The sequence below is a fragment of the Colobus angolensis genome, unplaced genomic scaffold (genome assembly GCF_000951035.1).
Source record: "Colobus angolensis palliatus isolate OR3802 unplaced genomic scaffold, Cang.pa_1.0 Scaffold12, whole genome shotgun sequence".
NCBI lineage: Eukaryota > Metazoa > Chordata > Mammalia > Primates > Cercopithecidae > Colobus > Colobus angolensis.
This window is the reverse complement of record NW_012113141.1, coordinates 13501290-13521615: the sequence shown is the minus strand read 5'-3', so window position 1 is coordinate 13521615 and position 20326 is coordinate 13501290. Positions and strand designations below refer to the sequence as shown.

Here is a 20326-nt window from a genome sequence, read left to right as displayed (position 1 = left end):
TTTTTTTTTTTTTTTTTTTTTTTTTTCAGGCCCTCCCTCAGTCACCCAGGCTGGAATGCAGTGGTGCCATCTTGACTTATCACAACTCTGCCTCCTAGCTGGGACTACAGGCATGAGCCACCATGCCTGGCTAATTAGGTCTTTTTCTGATATATCCAGTGCCTAGGCTTTTTCAGGGAGACTTCTACTAGTTTATTTCTTCCCCGTGAATGGCCAGACTTTCTTCTTCTTTTTTTTTGTTTTTGCATGTCTCATAACTTTTTGTTGTTAACTGGACATTTTGAACATTATAATGTAGTGACACTGGAAATCAGATTCCTCCCACCCCAGTATTGCTGTTGCTTATTGTGGGTTATTGTTATTTGTTTTGTTATTAGTTTTCTGAACTATTTTTATAAAGTCCATATGTTATATGTGGTCAATGAAATCTATGTTCCATTAGCTTAGTGGTCAGCTAGTGTTGGAGTTTTGTTAAATGACTTAGGCCAATAAAAGAAAAAACAAGAAAAAGATAGGACCACCATATCCTCCTAGTCTTTGCAGGTTGCCTCTGGGTTAGGTTACTCTTTGATGCTTGACTGGGCCATTTACAATTCTGCCTTAGCCTTGTGAAAGGAAAATAAATCTTGGGGCCCCCAAATCACTAAGCTAAATGGGAAAGTCAAGCTGGGAACTGCTTAGGGCAAATCTGCCTCCCATTGTGTTCAAAGTCACCCCTCTGCTCACCGAAATAAATGCATATCTGATTGCCTCATTTGGAGAAGCTAATCAGAAACTCAAAAGAATGCAACAATTTGTCCCTTATCTACCTATGCCCTGGAAGCCCCCTCACCACTTTGAGTTGTCCCACCTTTCCTGACTGAACCAATGTACATCCTACACATATGGATTGATGTCTCATGTCTCCCTAAAATGTAGAAAACCAAACTGTGCCCCTACCGTCTTGGACACATGTCATCAAGACCTCTTGAGGCTATATCATGGGCACACGTCCTCAGTCTTGGGAAATTAACTTTCTAAATTAACTGAGACCTGTCTCAGATTGTCAGGCTTCACAGCCTTCACTTCCTATTTGCATAAAACCTGAAAACTCACCAGAGGTGAGAGCTTAAGGTCTTCTCAGGCCTTTTCAGAGCATGTGTCCAACCCTGGGCATGTGCCTCTTCTCCTTGATCCCCCAGTATAGGTGGTAGCTTTTAAAATCCCTTATTCCCCTAGGCATCTCCTTTCCCAAGCCCTTCTTCCCTAGGTTTGGTCTGTTCTTGTCCTGAGTGTCATTCATTGCCCTAGTCTGCTGCAGCCAACACTTTTGCCTTCAAATGCTTTCAGCAAGCTACTACTTGGGAAGTTGCTCCAGTCCCAGGAATGCTCTGAGTTGGGCAAAACAAAAGCAAGCCCTTGCACCAGTCCTTCAGGGAGCTACCAGACAGGCCGCTTGAAACCTACAACCACAGTTCTTTGAGAGTAAGGTTCATGTTTCTCCTTGTGGCATTAGCAATCTGAACTCAGGGTATGGGTTGCCGTCTTCACAGTCATGTTGATCTGGAGAGTGGGATGTGGTAGGCAGGCAATTTAAATGCCATAGCACTCTCTTAAGGCAATTTAGCAGCTTATTTCTTTATTGAGCTTTTTGTAAGTAAGTTCTTGACTGGATTCCAGAGTTCTATGAAAGTTGATTTAGATAATTTTGCTTTATTCATGGATTTTGTGGAGAAATGGAGTCCTGGAATTCTCCACCATTTTCAGTAACATCACTTCTTTCTTTACCTTTTTGTAACCTTCATTGCATCTTTATATATTCCTAAAGTTTTAAAAATTGTTTTTATCTTTATCAGTAGGTTATTACATTGCATATTATTGTTTGTCTTTTCTAAAAGCTGAATATTATATAGCCACAGGTCATCCCTGTCTTTGTATGTGATACTGTGCTTCATGTTTTGCCTGATGAAGGATATTCTGGAGTGGAAGTATTTTGGGGAGATTGATTTGGCCTTCACTATGTAAATATTGTTTGCATGCTTTAATTCAGGGTGAGTTAGCCTAAGGAATGCTCTTCTTTTTTTCTTTCTTTCTTCTTCTTTTTTTTTTTTTTTTTGAGATGGAGTCTCACTCTGTTGCCCAGGCTGGAGTGCAGTGGTGCGATCTCGGCTTACCGCAACCTCTGCCTCCTTGGTTCAAGTGGTTCTCCTGCCTCAGCCACCCGAGTAGTGGGGATTACAGGTGCCCATCACCATGCCTGGCTAATTTTTGTATTTTTAGTGGAGACGAGGTTTTACCATGTTGGCCAGGCTGGTCTCAAACTCCTGACCTCAGGTGATCCACCTGCTCAGCCTCCCAAAATGTTGGGATTACAGGTGTGAGCCACTCTGCCCAGCTGGGATGCTCATCTTTCTAGGTATGAATCAGCAGGTAGTTTTAAAACACCTGGTATGTGCAACATGGTGCCAACCCCCAAAGGGTATGTTGGTGTGGGAAGTTGGCCCCAGCTGATGCCTGACTTAAATGTGAGATGATAAGGATGGGTGCAGAGGTAACTATCTGTGAACACAGAAATGGAGGGGAGAATTCCAAGGCACTTTTGAAAGAGAATTAACAGACTATGGAAACTTGGATATGATGATAGACAATCAGGAATTGAAACCACCTCCCAGGATTTCAAGCCTTCTTAGTAGAAGTGATTCTACTAAGAAAAACAATATAGTTTTGAAAAATGACAATGCACAGCTGGATTTGCATTATATTACATGAACATCTCAGGGTCTGTTCTTCATTAGGTTATTCCTCAATCAAGGCAAGAGTCTTAACTCTTCTCTCTGATTTTGGAGTCTTCCTCCTCAAATCTAGCTTGCATTCTACACTGTCAGAATGAAACCCATTTCACTGCTTTTCTATAGGACTACTTACTGCTTGGAGTACCTGGCTTCCCAGCCATTACCTCCCTGCCCAGTTATCTGCTCCCACCCTCCCCAGGTAGAGTTGGGGCAGTGTTCTTCTGTACTAACTTCACTAGCTATGGCTGGTGAATTTTTCCTTTCCAGAGCCTCTCTGTCTCTCTGTTTCCTTTCTAAGTCCTGTAATTCCTTTGGGCCCTAGCTTGGGTCCTGCTTTTTCCATCAAGTCTTTCAACATTTCTATCTTCCTTTTCAGAATAGGAGTTGTGTATGGGTGTGTAGGGGTGGAAAGGTGTTACACCTTTCCTTACCCATCATAAGGTTCACAGCTGATGCTCTTATAACAAAAGATGGATTAACAAGGGAAAAGCATAACAAATTTATTTTATCAAAGTTCTTTTTGTTATTTTGGTATCTACTCTAAACACTTTCATGTATTTGCTTCACTTGTCTATGCAGATATATTTTGCACATAAGCAAAATTAAGATCTTTCTGTAAAATTTGTTTTGTAACCTGTTTTTGTTTTCCTTTTTTTTTTTTCAACTTTTAGATTCAGTGGGTACATGTGGAGATGTATTGCTAAGATATATTGCAGTGATGTTGAGGTATGGGGTGTGAATGATCCCATCAACCAGGTTTAATCAAAGTTTCATGTGACACAGGAGCCTTTAGAAGAAATGAAGATCCAGAGACCCAGGGAAAACTGTCTACTTTTATGCTTAGGTTTGAAGAATGGATAGTCCTTGTAGGCATGTGATTGGGCAATGGGTTTGACCTAATGGTAATAGACCTAGGTGAGGGATTAGGACCCAGCAAGGCCTGCCTGTTCAGATTCTTCTTGGCCTCTCTGTGCAGCATTCCTTCTTGTCAGGTATGAAGCAGCACCCTCTGGACTGAGGGTCTTCAAGGAAGAAGAGAAGAGTGGTCTTTCTACATCTTATGGCTTGCTCTCGGGGAAAGAAGTTTTAGTTTCTGCGACCTACCTTGGGGAGAGGAATTCTGGTTTCTATGACTTGCTTCAGGGAAGAAAGAGGGGTGGGAGACAGGAGGAGGGGAGAGAAGGTCAGAGCGACCTTGCTTCTGAAGCCCCTTCAGTCCCCTTCAGTTCAAAGTCCTCGGCATGCCAAGGTGACAGACTTTGCGATGTTGTTTTCTGAGCTCCAACAAGTGCTTATTTGGAATTTTACCCATCGAAGGTCATATACTGTTGAAATTACCAGAATTTCAAAAATGTACAATCTGAATCAATTTCATCTTTCTTTCGTAAGTAACTTATTCATGCTCCAGAGTGGCATCTATAGGAAAAGTTTGTGCTTAAATTAATGAGGCAAAAGAAGTATATCCACTTGAAAATATTGCATGAAAATATTTCATTATTTAGCCATTTAAGTCAGAGGAGCTTCTAGCCAAAGTTTAGAAGTCTTTGCACTTAGACAACACCTGCACCCCCGACCTCTGCACCTAGGGTCCTCCCTGTAGCCTCCCCATCAGGCACGGCAGTGCAGAGCTAGCAAAGGGTACCATCTGGCAGGGCCTCTCCACCAGCCCTGCAGCCCTGTGGTGCTGCCTAGGGTCAGGTGCCCTCAAAGCTCCATCACTAAACTGCTCAGTGGGACTTACAGGCACTGCTTATTGGAAACAGTCTTCCACTGGATGTTTTATATTCAGAGATTCATAAGGAGTAAATCTGACTGAAAGAGATATTTATTTTGAAAGCCAAGTTTCTCCAGAGGCTTGTCAGTGAAGCTTCAGAGTTCAAGGCTGCTGTATGTCAGTGAGATCAACTGTGTGCCTTTTGACACATTGGACTTAAGTAATCAGTCCACTGTGGAGTTTGGGGCTGGGAGTGGGCATTGGGACAATTCAAGCATAAGAGAGATGGGAACAGGCTGTGCATAAGGGGGACTCAATTTGTGTTTATGATGGTAAATTAGGGCCAGGAAGTCCTTATGGGTTCAACTCTCAAAGTAATTACATCTTTGCTAAGATCTGCCAATTCTTTCTGAAGGGGGTAGATTGAAACTACAATTTTAACTCTTGATTGAATTGCTACTTCTTTTATCAGGTAAAATTCATTGCAAAAGTGAAGTCTTTTGGCTAGTTCTGCACTGCCAGAGCCTTCCATTATTATCCTTTTCAGAAACATGCTGATGAATAAAGACCTTCACTGCAGCATAATAGTGATATGAAATAACTGGAGAAGTTGAAAATATTTAACCACTGGGGAATGAATGGTTTAATAATTTATGGTACATCCTTATTATGAGATACTATTCAAGTATTAAAAAAATAAGGCCTGCCAGGCACAGTGGCTCATGCCTGTAATCCCAGCACTTTGGGAGACTGAGGTGGGCGGATCATGAGGTCAGGAGTTCAAGACCAGCCTAACCAACATGGTGAAACCCTGTCTCTACTAAAAATACAAAAATTAGCTAGGTGTGGTGGTGCACACTTGTAATCCCAGCTACTTAGGAGGCTGAGGCAGGAGAATCGCTTGAACCCGGGAGGCAGAGGTTGCAGTGAGCTGAGATCACGCCATTGCACTCCAGCCTGGGTGACAGAGTGAGACTTCATCTCAAAAAAAAAACAACAAAAAAACACCTATCTGTATTTAGAGATGTGAACAGAGGGCCATGATATATTGTGGGGGGGAAAAAAGTGAGATGCAAAATTATATGTGTATATGTATGTATATACCTATATATACATATGTATACATACCATAATCTATTTTTGTTCAGAAGAAAATCATATATGTATAAATGGACTGCTTAATAATATTAGCTAATATTTATTAAATTTGTATTGTGTGCTAACACTATGTTCAATACTTATCATACCTAAATGACCTCATTTAGTTCTCAAAATAACACTATGAGGTAGGTAATTATTTAACCTGCTTTACAGCAGAAGAAACAGATTGGAGAGGTCAGGAGGCATTCTCCAGGCTGCATGGGAGGTTACAGGCAAAAGTTGGACTCTAGTCCAGAAGCCTGCACTTCCATCCACCATGCTCTGTGTACTGCTTATTAACATTTACTTGCTAGAATATAAGACATCCTAGTATTTAGTTGGGGTCTTAAATGAAACTCATACTTGAGATGGGTTTTTCACGAGGTGCCTCTCAGATCTCTCCCTCACACCCTGAATTGGCATCCAGGCTGCCAAAGCCCCCTGCGCGCATATCTGTGTACAGGTCATCTCCCCACCCTGACGCCTTCCACCCCATGGTGCTGTTACTTATGGAATTCAGAAGGCAGCTACTGCTTTGTTTTCTGTCTTCCCGATAGCTCCAGGAACCTTGAAGAGTACCTACCTGCTACTTACACATCATCTTGTTCTTAAATCAAATGTGGAGCATAATTGTTATCATACAATTTTAACTGCTAGGGTCACCTAGTTCTACAGTTCAAATTAAACATTAGCTCATATTGCCTCTAGGTTTAAAACTAATGTACCCAGAAGAAATTTACTAAGGGCCAGCAATGTTGAAATAGCTTAAGTGCAAACAGAGGGGTCCTGTGTGCTGGCAATGACAAGGCGATGTTGTCTAAAGTCCCTATTTGATTCCTCATTTGTCCATCCCTTCCCAGTGGCCTTTTCATCTCAACTTTCAAGTCTTGTGCCTAAGCACTTCAGTTCACTCCTTGTTAAATGCCGTTGATTGGCTATGCATATGTAACATCCCTTGCTTCATTCCAGAAGAGGTCACTTCAATACTGTTTTAATTCCCTGAAGGGATGATGTTTCACTGGTCATCAGTTAGCAAAACTCAAGCTTTGGAGCACCAGAATGTATGCCAGAAAAAATTTTTTGAAATGCTTGTATAATGAACTCAGAGAGGGGTTTGGTCGCCAGAATTGTTAGGTGGGGCTATTGCCTCCTAACTTTTGCTTCCCACAGTCCAAGCTTTGATGCACAGGGTTATGGTTGATTACTTTTTATTGCATTCTAGTGGGAACTGGTTTCTCCACCCATCCTCATTCTCTGTGGTCTCAATTCCCCATTGTTCCTTGGGTCTGAGGATGCAGCTGGATCTGAGAGTGTGAGACGCTGTCATTTAATACATGAACTAAAGATATAATCCTGTTTACTACTTTTTTTGGTCAAAGCAAAAATAATGCAAGAGTTATGTGAACACGATGTTTATTACATGTATAGAACTGAATATGTAGATGTTTATCATCTGGAAGTTTTGGGAAACTGGACTTTGATAATTTCCATGTAATGAATCCATTTCTTAAAAGCATTTTTTTCTAAAACACACACACACACACACACACACATTGTTCTCTGTAACCTCCCCAGATAGATACTTTTTAAAGATCTTGCTTGTTAAAATGCCTGCCAGCCTTTTAGAGAAGTTGACAGTTTAGGTGGTTTCTGTTAGCAGAAACACGTGGACTCAAAGCTTTTCCTCTAAAATGAATCTGTTGTGTAACACCACAGCTGGCTCAGAATACAGGTGCGTGCTCCTGCTCTCCCTGAGAAGGTAGAAGAGGAAGAGACCAATCCAGATGAGATGCAGGGGAGGAGGGGACACCCAACAGCAAAGGCACTGTTGCAATCTTAGCTTAAACCATATCTCTAAGACAGAGTTTCTTGTTGCTTGCTTGTATCTCTGGGTAACCACAGACCCCCTGCTCTCCAGGGTGAATTGTGAACTCTGGAGCACTACCAAGATTGGCTGAGAGCTGAAGGAGAGTCCCAAAGGAGCTTCAATTCTGCAGAACTATACAGCCTTCTTTACCTTACCTTGACCAGGTGCTTAGAGTTTGGAAAGTCAGGGGTAAGAATTGAAATTCCTCCAGGTAGGAAGACCCCCCTCTTAGGAAATGGACTCCTCCAATTTTCTCACATGATTATTCAGGCACTTTCGCTTTTCCATATATAGGAGTCGCTCAGGAGCAAGCTGTGGCAAGCTGGAGGGTGGGACACATCCCGAGTTCCATCCACTCCCTCCCTTCTCAGCAGTCCTCGCCTGTTCTCACGTGCTCACAGGCAGTTAGGCAGAAGTGATCCCCGTGGCTCTGCCAAAGACAAGCCTGTTGAGTTGAAAGAAGAAGAAGAAGAAAAAAAAAACTCAGGCAAAGTCACAGCCTTAAAATTATTCCCTGGAAGAAGCGTGAGTGGAGTAGTGTGAGAAGATGAATGGACCAGTGGATGGCTTGTGTGACCACTCTCTAAGTGAAGAAGGAGCCTTCATGTTCACGTCAGAGTCTGTGGGAGAGGGACACCCAGGTAAGTAAGCTGTCCTGGAATGACTGGAAAACCATCATTCCAAGCCTACACTGAGGGAGTCGCTTACAAATGGTTTTAATTTGTATTATGTAATTGACACATAATAATTGTGCATATTTATGGGGTACAGTGTGTTGTTTTGATCCATGAATATAACACGTAATGATGAAATTAGGGTAATGGGCATGCCCATTGCCACAGACATTGACTACTTCTTTGTGGTGAAAACATTCAAAATTCCCTCATTTAGCCCTTCTGTCACCCTACTGCGCAATGGAATGCCAGAGCTCATTCCTCCTATCTGACTGTAACTTCGTACCTGTAGGAGTCACTTTTCCTAGAACTCTTCAGAGCAATGTGTGTGAGTTACCAGAAGGGATCTCTAGAGAAACAGCATGGAGTAGTTTCATAAAACAGTCCCTCCTGATGAAGCCGTGCTGTGGCCCACCACCAGCATGCCAGCACAGTGGGGCCAAGACAGGGAGTAGCAGCTGGCTGGCTAAGAGTATGGCACATGCAAAATGTATGATCAAGTCTTTACTTTTTATATTTTTTTTTTTTGAGCAAAGCTTTAATCTGTTATCAATGGCCAATTTAAGTCAACAGAGACTGTTCCTGAAACAAGACCATGGGTGACTAAGTTTTGCATGTAAAACATGTGCAACTTAGGCATGAAATCCTGCACCCTGGTCGCTGCAGGGGTAGACCTCTAGGTGCTGGCGACTCAGTGACATTCTCTAAGAGCAGAATAGAAGACCTTCTAAACAGGAAGAAAATTTAGGCATTAGTTTTGGTCCCTGAAAAGTAGGTGGACTGTGACGTTGGGAAGTGAGAGAAGCTTCCTTGATGACGGTGAGAACTAGCACCAGAACATTCAGAGCCTCAAGTGTAGGACAGTGGCTCTCAAACTTCAGGGTGCTTCAGAATCCCCCAGAGGGCTTGTTAAGACACAGAAGGCTGCGCCCCACCCTCCAGAGTTTCCGATTCAGTAGGTCTTGGGAGAGGCTCCAGAATTTGCATTTTTGACAAGTTCCCAGGAGATGCTGATGCTCTGGGGTGAAAACCACACTGAGAACCACTGCTCTTGGAGACCCCTGGGGGATAGATGTGCAGACTTCTGTATTTAAGTACCTCTTCAAAATTCATTTGAGTGTTTGCTAACTTATTACAAAATCTGCCCTTTTCTATCTTCCTTGCTCTTGTTCTTCCTAAAGATATTTATCTTTCCTACCTTGTAACTTGGCTTTGGACACCTCAGTGCACTACTCCTTCCATATACTTTAGCCAGTAGTTTTTGATGGGTGGTAGTTTTGCCCCACACCCCCCAAGAGCATTTTGTACTGTCTGGAGACGTTTGTGGTTATCACAACTATAGGAGGTGGGGTAAGGTGCTATTTGCATCTGTTGAGTAGAGGTCAGGCACACTACTAAGCATCCTGCAGTGCACAGGACAGCCTCTCAACAAAGAATTATCTGGCCCAAAATGTTAATAGTGCAGCTGTTGAAAAACCTTGAATTGAGTTTTTTATGTGACTTAGTTCAGTTCAATGTAAATAGCCTCTTTCATTGTGCATAACTGTGTAAAGTATCTAGGTGTACTATATTTTCAATCTCGGATACATTCTGGTCAGCTCCATGGCTATGAACCTCATGTATAGCTTAGGAGAAAGATTCACTCCACGCGGAGGAAGTGGGTTTTTTGGCATGCAGTGGCAGGTGGTCCCAAGGATGGCCCATTGTGTGCAGCAGCAGTGTGCTCAGAGGACTGAGAATGAACATGCCAGCCAATCAGTTGATTGTTTTCTATACTTAATGACAACCAATCAGTTTGTCTGATTGTCCCTTGTACTTGCCATTATAATTGTCCAGGTAAGTCAGTTTCCATAAAGGCTAGGTGACTTTCTGCTTGTCATTCCATTGCTGAATTCCTCTCTGCTAGAAAGATGAAGTTTTTCTTTTCTGGTTTTCCAAAAAAACAAAAAAAACAAAAACCCAGCTATTGGCTATCTTAAGTCTACTAAGTGATATTGATAAAAATTTTGAAAGCCAAAACCAAAATCAACAATTCAGAAGCAACCTCCTTGGCTGTTGTCTTGGTGTGTGGTGCTCTCTGGAAGTCCCTGCTGGACTCCAGCTTTGTTCCTCCTTGTGTTGGATTTCCCTAGGCAGAGTGGGAGCCTGTGAGCTGTGTCTTTGCACAGGCAGAGACATCCACAATCAATGATCAGTCAACAAGCTTCTAGGAACCCTGATGGGTAGGCCTAAGGTGGCTAGCATGTATTTATTTTAGGATATTTTATCAGCGGGAGGCCTTCAGTGGTAGAGGTGTACAGAGGCGATGGGCTTAGACAAACCTAAAGGTGCTACCAGGGTCTGCCACTGGCAGGAGGCTAGATTTAAAAAAAAGAAAAAAAGAAAGAAAGAAACGAAACACAACCTCAAACATATGTTTAGCAGTAGTTTCTAAAGGAAATATTAGGGAGTTAGTGAATATCTTTAATTACAGAATGTAACATCTGCTTTTGAGAGCCAAATTGCTTGATTCTGGATCTACATTCTTAACAAAAACATATTACTCTATTAAGAGGAGACTGTGGGTATTTTTAACACTGAATGAGCTAGAATATATGTAAGTAGATATCACTTTTATTTCTTAATTTGTAGATATTGACAGTTTGCATAACCCCAAAGCAAGAGTGGATTTTCCTACAAGCACCATTTAGTGCTTTACATTCTAGACCCTGCAGAGTCTTTAAGGCAAATAGTGGAAGAATAAAATCAAATTCCAGCTCATATTGAACCCTTGTCAATCCCACCTTAATTGAAGAGGTCAAGCTCAGCTCTAAGGACACCTGGCTTCCAGGAGTCTGAGTGACCATGTGGGAGGATCTGAGAGCTGCTTATGGAAGTATTCTGCAAACAGCAATGATATATAGGGGATATCTTGTAGAATTCTTATGGGTGGAGTGATGTACTTGGGTGCGGTGTTTTATATACGGTGCATTGCATCTTGTGGAACCTGCCATGCAATGCAACTGTTTGAGCCATCTGACTTTACCTCTTGGCAAAGAGGTAAAATTGACTTCTTAACTATTTTTAAGTTCATTTCCAGGACTTTTCTAGATGTTAGAAGTAAAGGGAACATGATGGGGAATGAGAGACTTTTTATTTAGAAGAATGTGTATGTGTTTGTATATGTGTGAGTTGCTTTAGACTCCTAGAAAAACTGATTTTGACTGGGTGCAGTGGCTAACACCTGTAATCCCCAGCACTTTCAGAGGCTGAGGCAGCGGATCACTTGAGGCCAGGAGTTCAAGACCAGCCTGGCCAATGTGGTAAAACGCCATCTCTACTGAAAATGCAAAACAAATTAGTCAGGCATGGTAGTGCATGCCTGTAATCCTAGCTACTTGGGAGGCTGAGGTGGGAGGATTGCTCGGAACCCGGGAGGTGGAGAGTGCAGTGAACCGAGATTGCACCACTGCACTCCAGGCTGGGTGATAGACCGAGACTCCATTTCAAGAAAAAAAAAAGTTATTTCTTTTTTAGGGCATTCTGTGACTTTATATAATACATGTCATCCAAAATTAGGCAGGAATGGAAAGAAATAAAAATTTCAAAGTGTTTCTAATTTCTTACACTTTAAAAAAGTGTTTTCCCTCTGGTAGATAAGTTGATATGTAAACTGAAAAGATATCTAATTATTTTAACATTTCAATTTGTTATCCCTAATATTTTTGTGATTCTGACCCATATTTGCTCTTGCCCAGATAAGATCTGTGACCAGATCAGTGACGCAGTGCTGGATGCCCATCTCAAGCAAGACCCCAATGCCAAGGTGGCCTGTGGTAAGAAACACCCAATCCCTTCCTGCTGGAGACCTAAGTGGCTAGACTGAGAAGTTAATCATGGGCATAAGACAAACGAGCCATACTCCTCAGTTCCAAAACCCATGTCCTCTGCTCTGCAGTAGATTATTTCTCAATTATGAGACTTCGCCTGTGTAATAACAGGGAGGAAAAACATTTCTAACCATGAAACAAAGAGATAATTATTTTTAGCAAGAATCTGATGTTAGATGTCATAGCAACCATAAATAGCAGAGGGTTGGACCAGCACATGGCCTTTCTGATGCTTGATCTCATTGGGAACAAGGAGGTCTTTCAAAGTTCTTAGGTGAATCTTCCAGACACGATGAAACAGCTGGAAACACAGGTAGCTGCCTAGATGGTTGTAAGCTGCACCCTCATTCTAGGAGCCTCTGTTGGCTGCACAGATACCTGGCTTCTCTTGTTTTCTTTCCTAGTTTGTGGTATGATTTAGGTTTTAAAATAATTAGTGTCCCCCATTTAATAGCAACTGGAAGGCAGCATCTTCATCAATTGTTTTTCAATAAATCAATGGCTTTCCTAACAGACATTAATGTTAAACTAAAGTACTGAAGCTCTGGCTCCCATCTGCATAATTTATTGTGTCTGAAGACTCATGTAGGCTGAAGATCTTCATCTTTATTTGTGGGATAAGTTGTTTGGCGGGAAAACCTTTGCCTGGCTTGAAGCCCATGGCACAGTGGCAGAGTCAGGGACTCTGGAGCCTGGAGGGCCCCCAGGGCGATCAGGTCCAGGCTGTTCATTTTAGAGACAGGATAACGGCGCCCTCTGCATCAGGGCCTGGCCAAGGCCATGGGGTAGGATTCCCCAGTGTGAAGACCAGAGTCCTGCTCTCCTTACTGTCATTGTCATGTCCTGTCCACTGCATGGACCCATCCTTCTCTCTCTGGTTGCATCCTTGCCCCTGTATTGAATACTATAGGGATTCATGCCCCTCTGAGGGTAGATTCTACCCTTATATTTTTGTAAATATCTGGAGAGAAGTTTGGCCTGCTTTGATTTTTTTGGTCTGGATCCCACTCTCTAAAAGCCTGCAGTGGAGATTTAGCAATGTCGGGGATGGGGGGTCACATGTGTGGACTATGTTCTTTATGACAGCTACATACAACCATCATCTCCCTTTAATCCACACAGCAGTCTTACAAATAGCTTTGTTAAATAGATGAGGGAACAGAGACTTGGGTTAAATAAGTTGTTCAGGATCACCACTTACAACTGACTCTTTCCAAGACAGCATTGAAAGATGCTCAGTGCTTGGTGCTAGGATTTTTTCTTTTTATTGGCATTTCTATTTTCCTTCCGGAATCCATTCCTCGTAAGGCCCCTTGTGTGTTTTCTTTGTCCACGCTGTGAGAGGTCTGGGAATATGAGCTTCCCTTTGCTAACTCTCCCCACTCCCTTTCAGAGACGGTGTGCAAGACCGGCATGGTGCTGCTGTGTGGCGAGATCACTTCAATGGCCATGGTGGATTACCAGCGAGTGGTGAGGGACACCATCAAGCACATTGGCTATGATGACTCGGCCAAGGGTGAGGGCAGGCCTCCGGGTCCGAAATCCCTGTTACTCTCTGCTAATAGAGACCCCGATGCTGAGTCAAACCCACGCCTTTCAGCCTGATGGGAGTATCAACACTACCAGGAGGAAAACACTCCTACACTCGTCTGTCAGGTTTCAGAGGTCAAAGACTCTGGCATAAGGATGGCCAACAGGTGACTATGCCCAGCAGGCCCAGCACATGCCCATCTGTTGTTGACTGGGCTTGTTTTGGTCCTGCCTTCTTGGCACTGGCAAAGGCTTTGGAAGAGAAAGACGCACTGAATAAAGGGGGCTGCCCTTCTTTGGGGACATGCTCCCTGCCAGGCACTGATGATAGTCTCTTGTGTTTTCCTAATCATTTATGTACTTATGCGGATGAGGAAATGGAGGCCTAGAAGAGTAAACAGTCTGTATGAAATCACAGGGTAAGCAGCCACTAGGCTCGGGACTCCTGTGCTTTCACTAAACATACTTCTAATCATAGACATGGAGCAAGATGACTCAGTCCAGAACTGGTGCTGACAGCAGACGAGGCTGGTCCAGGTTAGCACCTGTGCCATGTAGTGTAGGGCCACCACCCAGGAAGGGGCACAGGCCCTAGCAGAGCCTTGAAACAGATTCCAACATCTGAGGCTGGGCAGGCCAGGCAGCAGTACAGCCTGGAGGGCAGCAAAGGACCCAGAGAGTGAGCACCAGGTGCGGAGGGCCTGTGTGCGATCACATTCTGCAGGAGTTTCAGGGGCCCTTTGTCCACACTGGCTTCCTGGGCAGGGCTCTGGTCCCAATTGTTAGAGTCTCCACATTGGTCTCTGGCATTAGATGTTCAGGCAATTCCAATTTTTAAAGAAAAATCCATTTTGGCTCTCTGTTGGCTCTCTCCCTAATTCTCTGAAATCACTGTGAGAGATGTGGTGACCTCACATCATGGCAAAAAGACCCACTTCCAGGTCAACCTGCCTAGATAAACACCTGTAATCAAGAAGCACAGACAGAAGCATGACTTTAAAGGTGTTCATTTCTGCCTGTGTCACATAATGGTTGCTTAGGGTGATGTGTGGCATCCTGTGGGTCAGCGTATGCAGAGATGCCAGACCCCCTTTGTAAGTGAGAGAGCCCACTCATGGTATGATGGTGCAGACTCACAGAGGTTCAGTCCAGCCACGGCCTGGTGCAGCCCAAAGTGCTCATGAGCAATTAATGTTGGTTGAATAGATGACAGTGATTTTGAGACTCAGTGGGAAGAGAAGCAGTAAGAGCCGGTTAATTCTCCTGGTCGGGACATGAGGGTATTCACAGAGGAAACACATTGTCCCAGAGCTGCAGCTTCCTGAGGCGTTACCACACGGAGTCTGTTCTACCAAGAAAAGCCAATTTGTTTATGTACATTTAGACCTTATTCAAGTGCAATACTTATTCTGCATTAGGTAGGAGGGAAATTTTCCAGGAGGCAGTGTTCCCTAGGAAGGAGAAATGAGCGAGAGCCCAGCCATAGCTGAGTTGGGCTCAGCTGGCTGAGGTTCCCTGTGCCCAAGTTTGTCCATTTACCTGTGCTCGATGGACAGGAACAGCCTTAGGTCGTGTGCAGTAACAGCTTTAGCAGGGTCTCAGGCCAATGGCTCCTCATTGTTCCTGGCTGTGGTGTTGCTGGACTCATTGTCCTTTCCAAACCCCGTACCTCTCCTCTTAGTCCCCTAAGTTCTGTTTTTCCAAATTCCTTGGAGCCCTTGCTTGATATTTGAGCCCTGGGGAGATTCGTTATTTAGACAGACAGTGATTAGGTAAACTGTGAAACGTTCAGTGCAGAACCGGACAGCCTTTGGCAGTTCTTTAAAGACTGTTCATTGATTTGTGCATTCAAAAACATTCATTAGGAAACAGGAAGGTGTAAAGGGCAAAGGTGACCTGATACTCCTAGGGTATATGATGCAACATGAGGTGCCCGGGGTAAGTTTCTGGCATCATGTGTGATGAACTGCAGGCAGGTCTGGGACATGCACTGAGGGTGGACATAGGGTTTGGGCATGTGGGGTGGGAGCTGGAGGAAGAACGTTCTAGGCCAGGGACCTAATGGAGATGGAAAAGTATATCATGCTGATGGCTAAACCTGAGTTCATGTTGGCTCAAGGAGTCCTGGAAGCAAGGGCTGTGTCAGACTGAAAAGCTTCAGTTTTATTCCTTGGCAGTAGATCCCCACCTGACGCTTGTACAGAAACAACAGCTTGGATCTGTGTGTTTTCTCTGTAAGTCCTTTCAGGCTGTGTGGGTAGGAGAATAGATGGGAAAGAACATGGCTATGGGAGTTTGGAAAGTGAGTGTGTCACTATGCTTGACGTGGTGGGGGCATCCATGTATTCAGCCCCTTATTCTCACAGTCCCTGTGGCTGAGCCCAGCACAGCTGTGAGAAGGTGTGCACAGTCTCAGTGCATAGCAGTTTCCTCATGGGGCTCCCAGGGCTGAGCTACTGCTAGTCCAGACTTTCCCAAATCGGTGTCCAGCGTGCCACGGGTAGCAGGCCTATACCCTGTACCTCAGCTTTGCAGACAGGAAAGGGCAGGTGGCTTTTCCATTTGCCCCAGACTCTGTGTACCTCTCAGGGTCAGAGGACCCTGGCTCGGGGAGTCTGTCTGTATAGTTCATGTACACTGTATTTGTTCAGCATGTTAAATAGTTGTGTCAGGCACACAGCTGGGCTTCTGAGTGACAGTGTCAAAAGGGCTCTTGATTTTCTCCTAGTGCAATGATAGCAAACTGGGTTCTGAGAGGCACCTGTGGGAGAGCCTAAGGGGCAGGGTATGAGTCAGCCACCGTCCTCAGCCAGAGGAGCCTTGGCATCACCTTGTTTTAATCTGCAGGTCTCTGTAGGGTGTGTGTGTGTGTGTGTGTGTGTGTGTGTGTGTGTGTGTGTGTGTGTGTATGTGAGAACCAAGTTCTAATTGAGCACAGTAAAATACACCACGGATAATTTTGATTGTCCAAAGAGTTCTACATGAAGGTGCGGCGCCTCTCCCATCCTGGGCCTCAGCTGTGGGCCTAGACAGACCCTGGTTAGTTAGGGACACCCCACCCTGACACCAAATGGCATGTCGGGAACTAAGCCGTCCATCGGGAAGCTCATAGCCCCCTCCGTCTGACCTGTGCCCCACTTAGGCTCACTTTGCTTCCACCTAGGCTTTGACTTCAAGACTTGCAACGTGCTGGTGGCTTTGGAGCAGCAATCCCCGGATATTGCCCAGTGCGTCCATCTGGACAGAAACGAGCAGGATGTCGGGGCAGGAGATCAGGTAGCTCGCCACTGCATGTGGGAGCTGTGTGTTGAGCTGGCTGGGAAAGTTCATGAGCAGTGAGTTAATCACACTGAGGCGCGGATAACACAGGAATCACTCTCATCCTAGCACAAGAGCCGGGAGTGAGTTGAGTACCTCAGCTTCACGGCCATGCTGTGGATGGCTGTGGTTGCTAACACTGGGTTTGGGCTTGTCTCCCCCTCCGAGAGTGTTGGGGGTCAGGGATGACATCCTTCCCCTGCACGTGCCACTGGAAAGCTCCATGGAGGAGGCACCCAATCAACGTGGACACACCAGGCAGATTTCGGGCTTGGAGAGAGCCGCGGTCCTCTTGGTCTAGGGTGGGCGCCGCTCAGCCTGCTCTCTCACCACAGGGTTTGATGTTCGGCTACGCCACCGACGAGACAGAAGAGTGCATGCCCCTCACCATCATCCTTGCCCACAAGCTCAACGCCCGGATGGCGGACCTCAGGCGCTCCGGCCTCCTCCCCTGGCTGCGGCCTGACTCTAAGACTCAGGTGAGCAGCTGAATGACCCCGGGAGAGCTGTAGACAGAAGCTTTAACACCCCCAAATCCTCTTGATTTTGTCATTTTTAAGATCAAAATATTCAGTCTAGGCACTCAAAGAACGGTCAGTTTTGAAAAGAACTATTTATGTGAAAAATCTTCAGCTAGAGATGCTTCTCACATTCTATTATAAAAAGTTTCAAAAATACAGAAAAAATGGAAAGGATAGTTCTAGGTTTTTTTATTTGTTTGTTTGCTCATTAGCAAACATTGGCTAATGAGTCCCCAAATCCTGCCACAAACATACTTCTTAACTGGCTTCCATATTTCCAGGCCTCTTTGTCCTGAACAGGCTGTCTGTGCTGTGTCTGTGCCATCTGTCTCGTCATGGCCCTTTTTCTTATCTTTGTTTCTCATGAAAAGGCTTTACCTCTGTTGTTTCCGGCTCCAACCCCATGGGCCCTGACCTCTCTTCTCTTTGCAGTGTTGAAATCAACCGGAGGCCTATATTTGAAGGCTGGGGTGATGCAAGTGTTAGCAGAGACATAGGCCTCCTAGCACCTCACTCCTGTATCCCCTCCCTGCTTAACCCCAATGACCCCTTTTGTGATTCCCAAGTTCCCAGCACTTCGTCCTGCACAACCTCTCTCCCTGTGTCCATGCTCATGGACCCCATTCTCACCTTCACATACTCAGCTCCCACATCTCCCACCTGTGGGTTTCTCTGGTCACCCTCCAAGCAGATGGGCCCTGAGAGCCTGCTGTGTGCAGTACCCTGCCACCTCCTGCCTGCCCTTCCCCAATCCTGTTCAGTGCCATCTCTCTCCACCTACCCATGTCCCCAGTTTGCCCCATCAAGCACTCCTCTCACTCCAGTCCAGCCTTCCCCAGGGCTTCTATCATCCCAGCCAGGCCAGGATCAGTGCCCTACCCTCCCAAAGGTTCTCCCTGCTTGCAAATTCCAGTTAATTCCCTTTAGGCTTCATTTTTAACTTCCTAACATCTATTTAGTGTTTTCTACAACTTTTGGCTTCCTACAAGGGGACAGGGGAAATCCACTTGTTATTTTGGCATTCAGAACCTTTTATGGTCTTCCAACTTTACCTGCCTCTGCCTGCCCCACCCCATCTTTGCTTAATTGACATCATTTCACTCATGGTCCCCTTGTTTCTTAGGGCTTTGCTTTACCTGAGCTCCCTCTCTGGTCCTCGCCTGTCCTTGAGTGGCCAGCAAAGTTCTACCTCTTCTGGGATGCCATCCCTGGCCACTAGCAGACAGCGCCTTCTCTTGTCCTGCACTTGGAATCTGGCACCCATGGTGCTATAGCTCAGTGTGCTGTGTGTGGCTCCATGTACAACTCCAGCTGTGCAGAGATGGAATTCCTTCTTGCGCAAGTGTCAGGCCATGCACAGGGTAGAGGTTGCATACTGGCTGTACTGGGGCAGGGAAGCGTGCTTATGCCCAAAGGGAACCTTTCCTTGGGACATCCTGTGTTATTCACGTGACTCCCCCAAACAGGGATGGGAACCATCAGCGTTCATTGGGTGTTCTTGGAGGTCGTGGGTTAGGAGAGCTAAAGCATGTAGATTGTGATGGCACCCAAAGAAAGGTACCCATGATGTCAACCTGCCTGTCCTGTTCTGGACTAGAATGGTGCTGCAACATAGAAGCAGGGCGAAGATTCACAGAAGGGGAAATCTTAGAACAGGGAAGGGAGGCAGCCAGTGGCGGTGACTGTTTTTCTCTTCCTTGTGCAAGAGAGAGGAACAGAGGGACCACCTACTAGACCTGCTGAAGCAGGTTCATTGTGCTTAGATATGAAATAAAGGGTTTCTAGGTTTAGGGGTCAGCAAGGAAGGGAGGGTAGGATGGGCTCTTTTAGGGCTTCCCTTCCTTTGAAGAATTGTCTTGAAAATGCTAATACGGATACCGGAGTCAGCCTCACTCCCCTGCCACAGGCAGGACCACGGACCAGCTCCAGTTGCAGGGGGTGCGGGCTTGCTGTGTGGCTCCAGGAGGCCCCTCGCGTGCTGGCCTCCAAAGAGCCTGGCTTGCTCGACTCACTCCCTCCATGAGAGAGGCCCTGGGCCAGGCATGGCTTGTCTAGGTCCCCTGATTCACACCCTGTTTGTGAAGCAGTGTCTTTATGCAGCCGGAGTGCTGGCTGTGAGCAGGATGGGTCTTTCCACCTGAACAAATCCCTGCTGCTGATAGTGAGGCCTGGATGGCGGTGCAGGTGGCTATTTTTGTACCTGGTCAGACCTGTGTTTTCCATGGTGTGTTTTTCCCCACATCTTGCTGACGTGATGAGATAAGCGCTGTGCTCAGGGCCCTTTGCTCTGCCACCCTGTTCTGCAGTTCTGCAAGGCCACTGCGTGGAGTCTACCGGGTGAGGGTGGAGTCACCCAGGAGAACAGTGGAGACGGCCTGAGCACCCTCCCCGGCTGTGCGCCTTTTCCTGAGGCTCCATGCAGCAGATCCAGTCCTAGAGTCTGTCGCAGACAGTGCCTGTCTTCCTGGGAGTGCCCTACCCCAGATTCCAGCCCCTTTCCCAGGACCCTATGTGTACACAGCCTGGCATTTGAGGGCTGCTCTCAGCTCACGAGATCTGTGTGCGTCGGGCCATCTCATGCAGATCTCACGTGGCCAGGGCTCTTTCTTCTGCTTCTTCTGGACCTTCCCTGTTGTTCCTTAGACCAGGCAGAATACAGAGTAGGAGTTTGTTACAGATCCAGGGTTTGATGTAGCCTTAGGGAGGTAGAGAGCTTGCTGCAGGCACAGTCCCAGGGAGCCACTGTTTGCTGCCCCATGGTTCTGTCCAGGCCCTGGGATGGGAGCAGTCCCATGCCCACTGGCCAGTGTTCCTCCCAGGGTCCTCTGGCAGAGCTGCAGCCCTGCAGACACCACATGTTCCTAAAATCCTCTGAGCCCTGCTCTTGTGGGTCCATGCTGCTTTCAGCAGTATTGGGCCTGT

General features: G+C 45.6%; 1 protein-coding gene across 1 annotated transcript in view; it reads left to right on the top strand.

The window, feature by feature from the left end:
* The window catches only part of MAT1A (methionine adenosyltransferase I, alpha), a 40448-nt gene that overhangs the window by 15823 nt on the left and 4299 nt on the right, over positions 1-20326 (top strand). Inside the window, exons 2-6 of the mRNA XM_011929182.1 lie at positions 7787-8133; positions 11904-11981; positions 13429-13551; positions 16729-16841; positions 17219-17362. Of these exons, the coding sequence (XP_011784572.1) occupies positions 8040-8133; positions 11904-11981; positions 13429-13551; positions 16729-16841; positions 17219-17362 (552 nt within the window). The 5' untranslated portion in view covers positions 7787-8039. The remainder of the gene's footprint in view (positions 1-7786; positions 8134-11903; positions 11982-13428; positions 13552-16728; positions 16842-17218; positions 17363-20326) is intronic.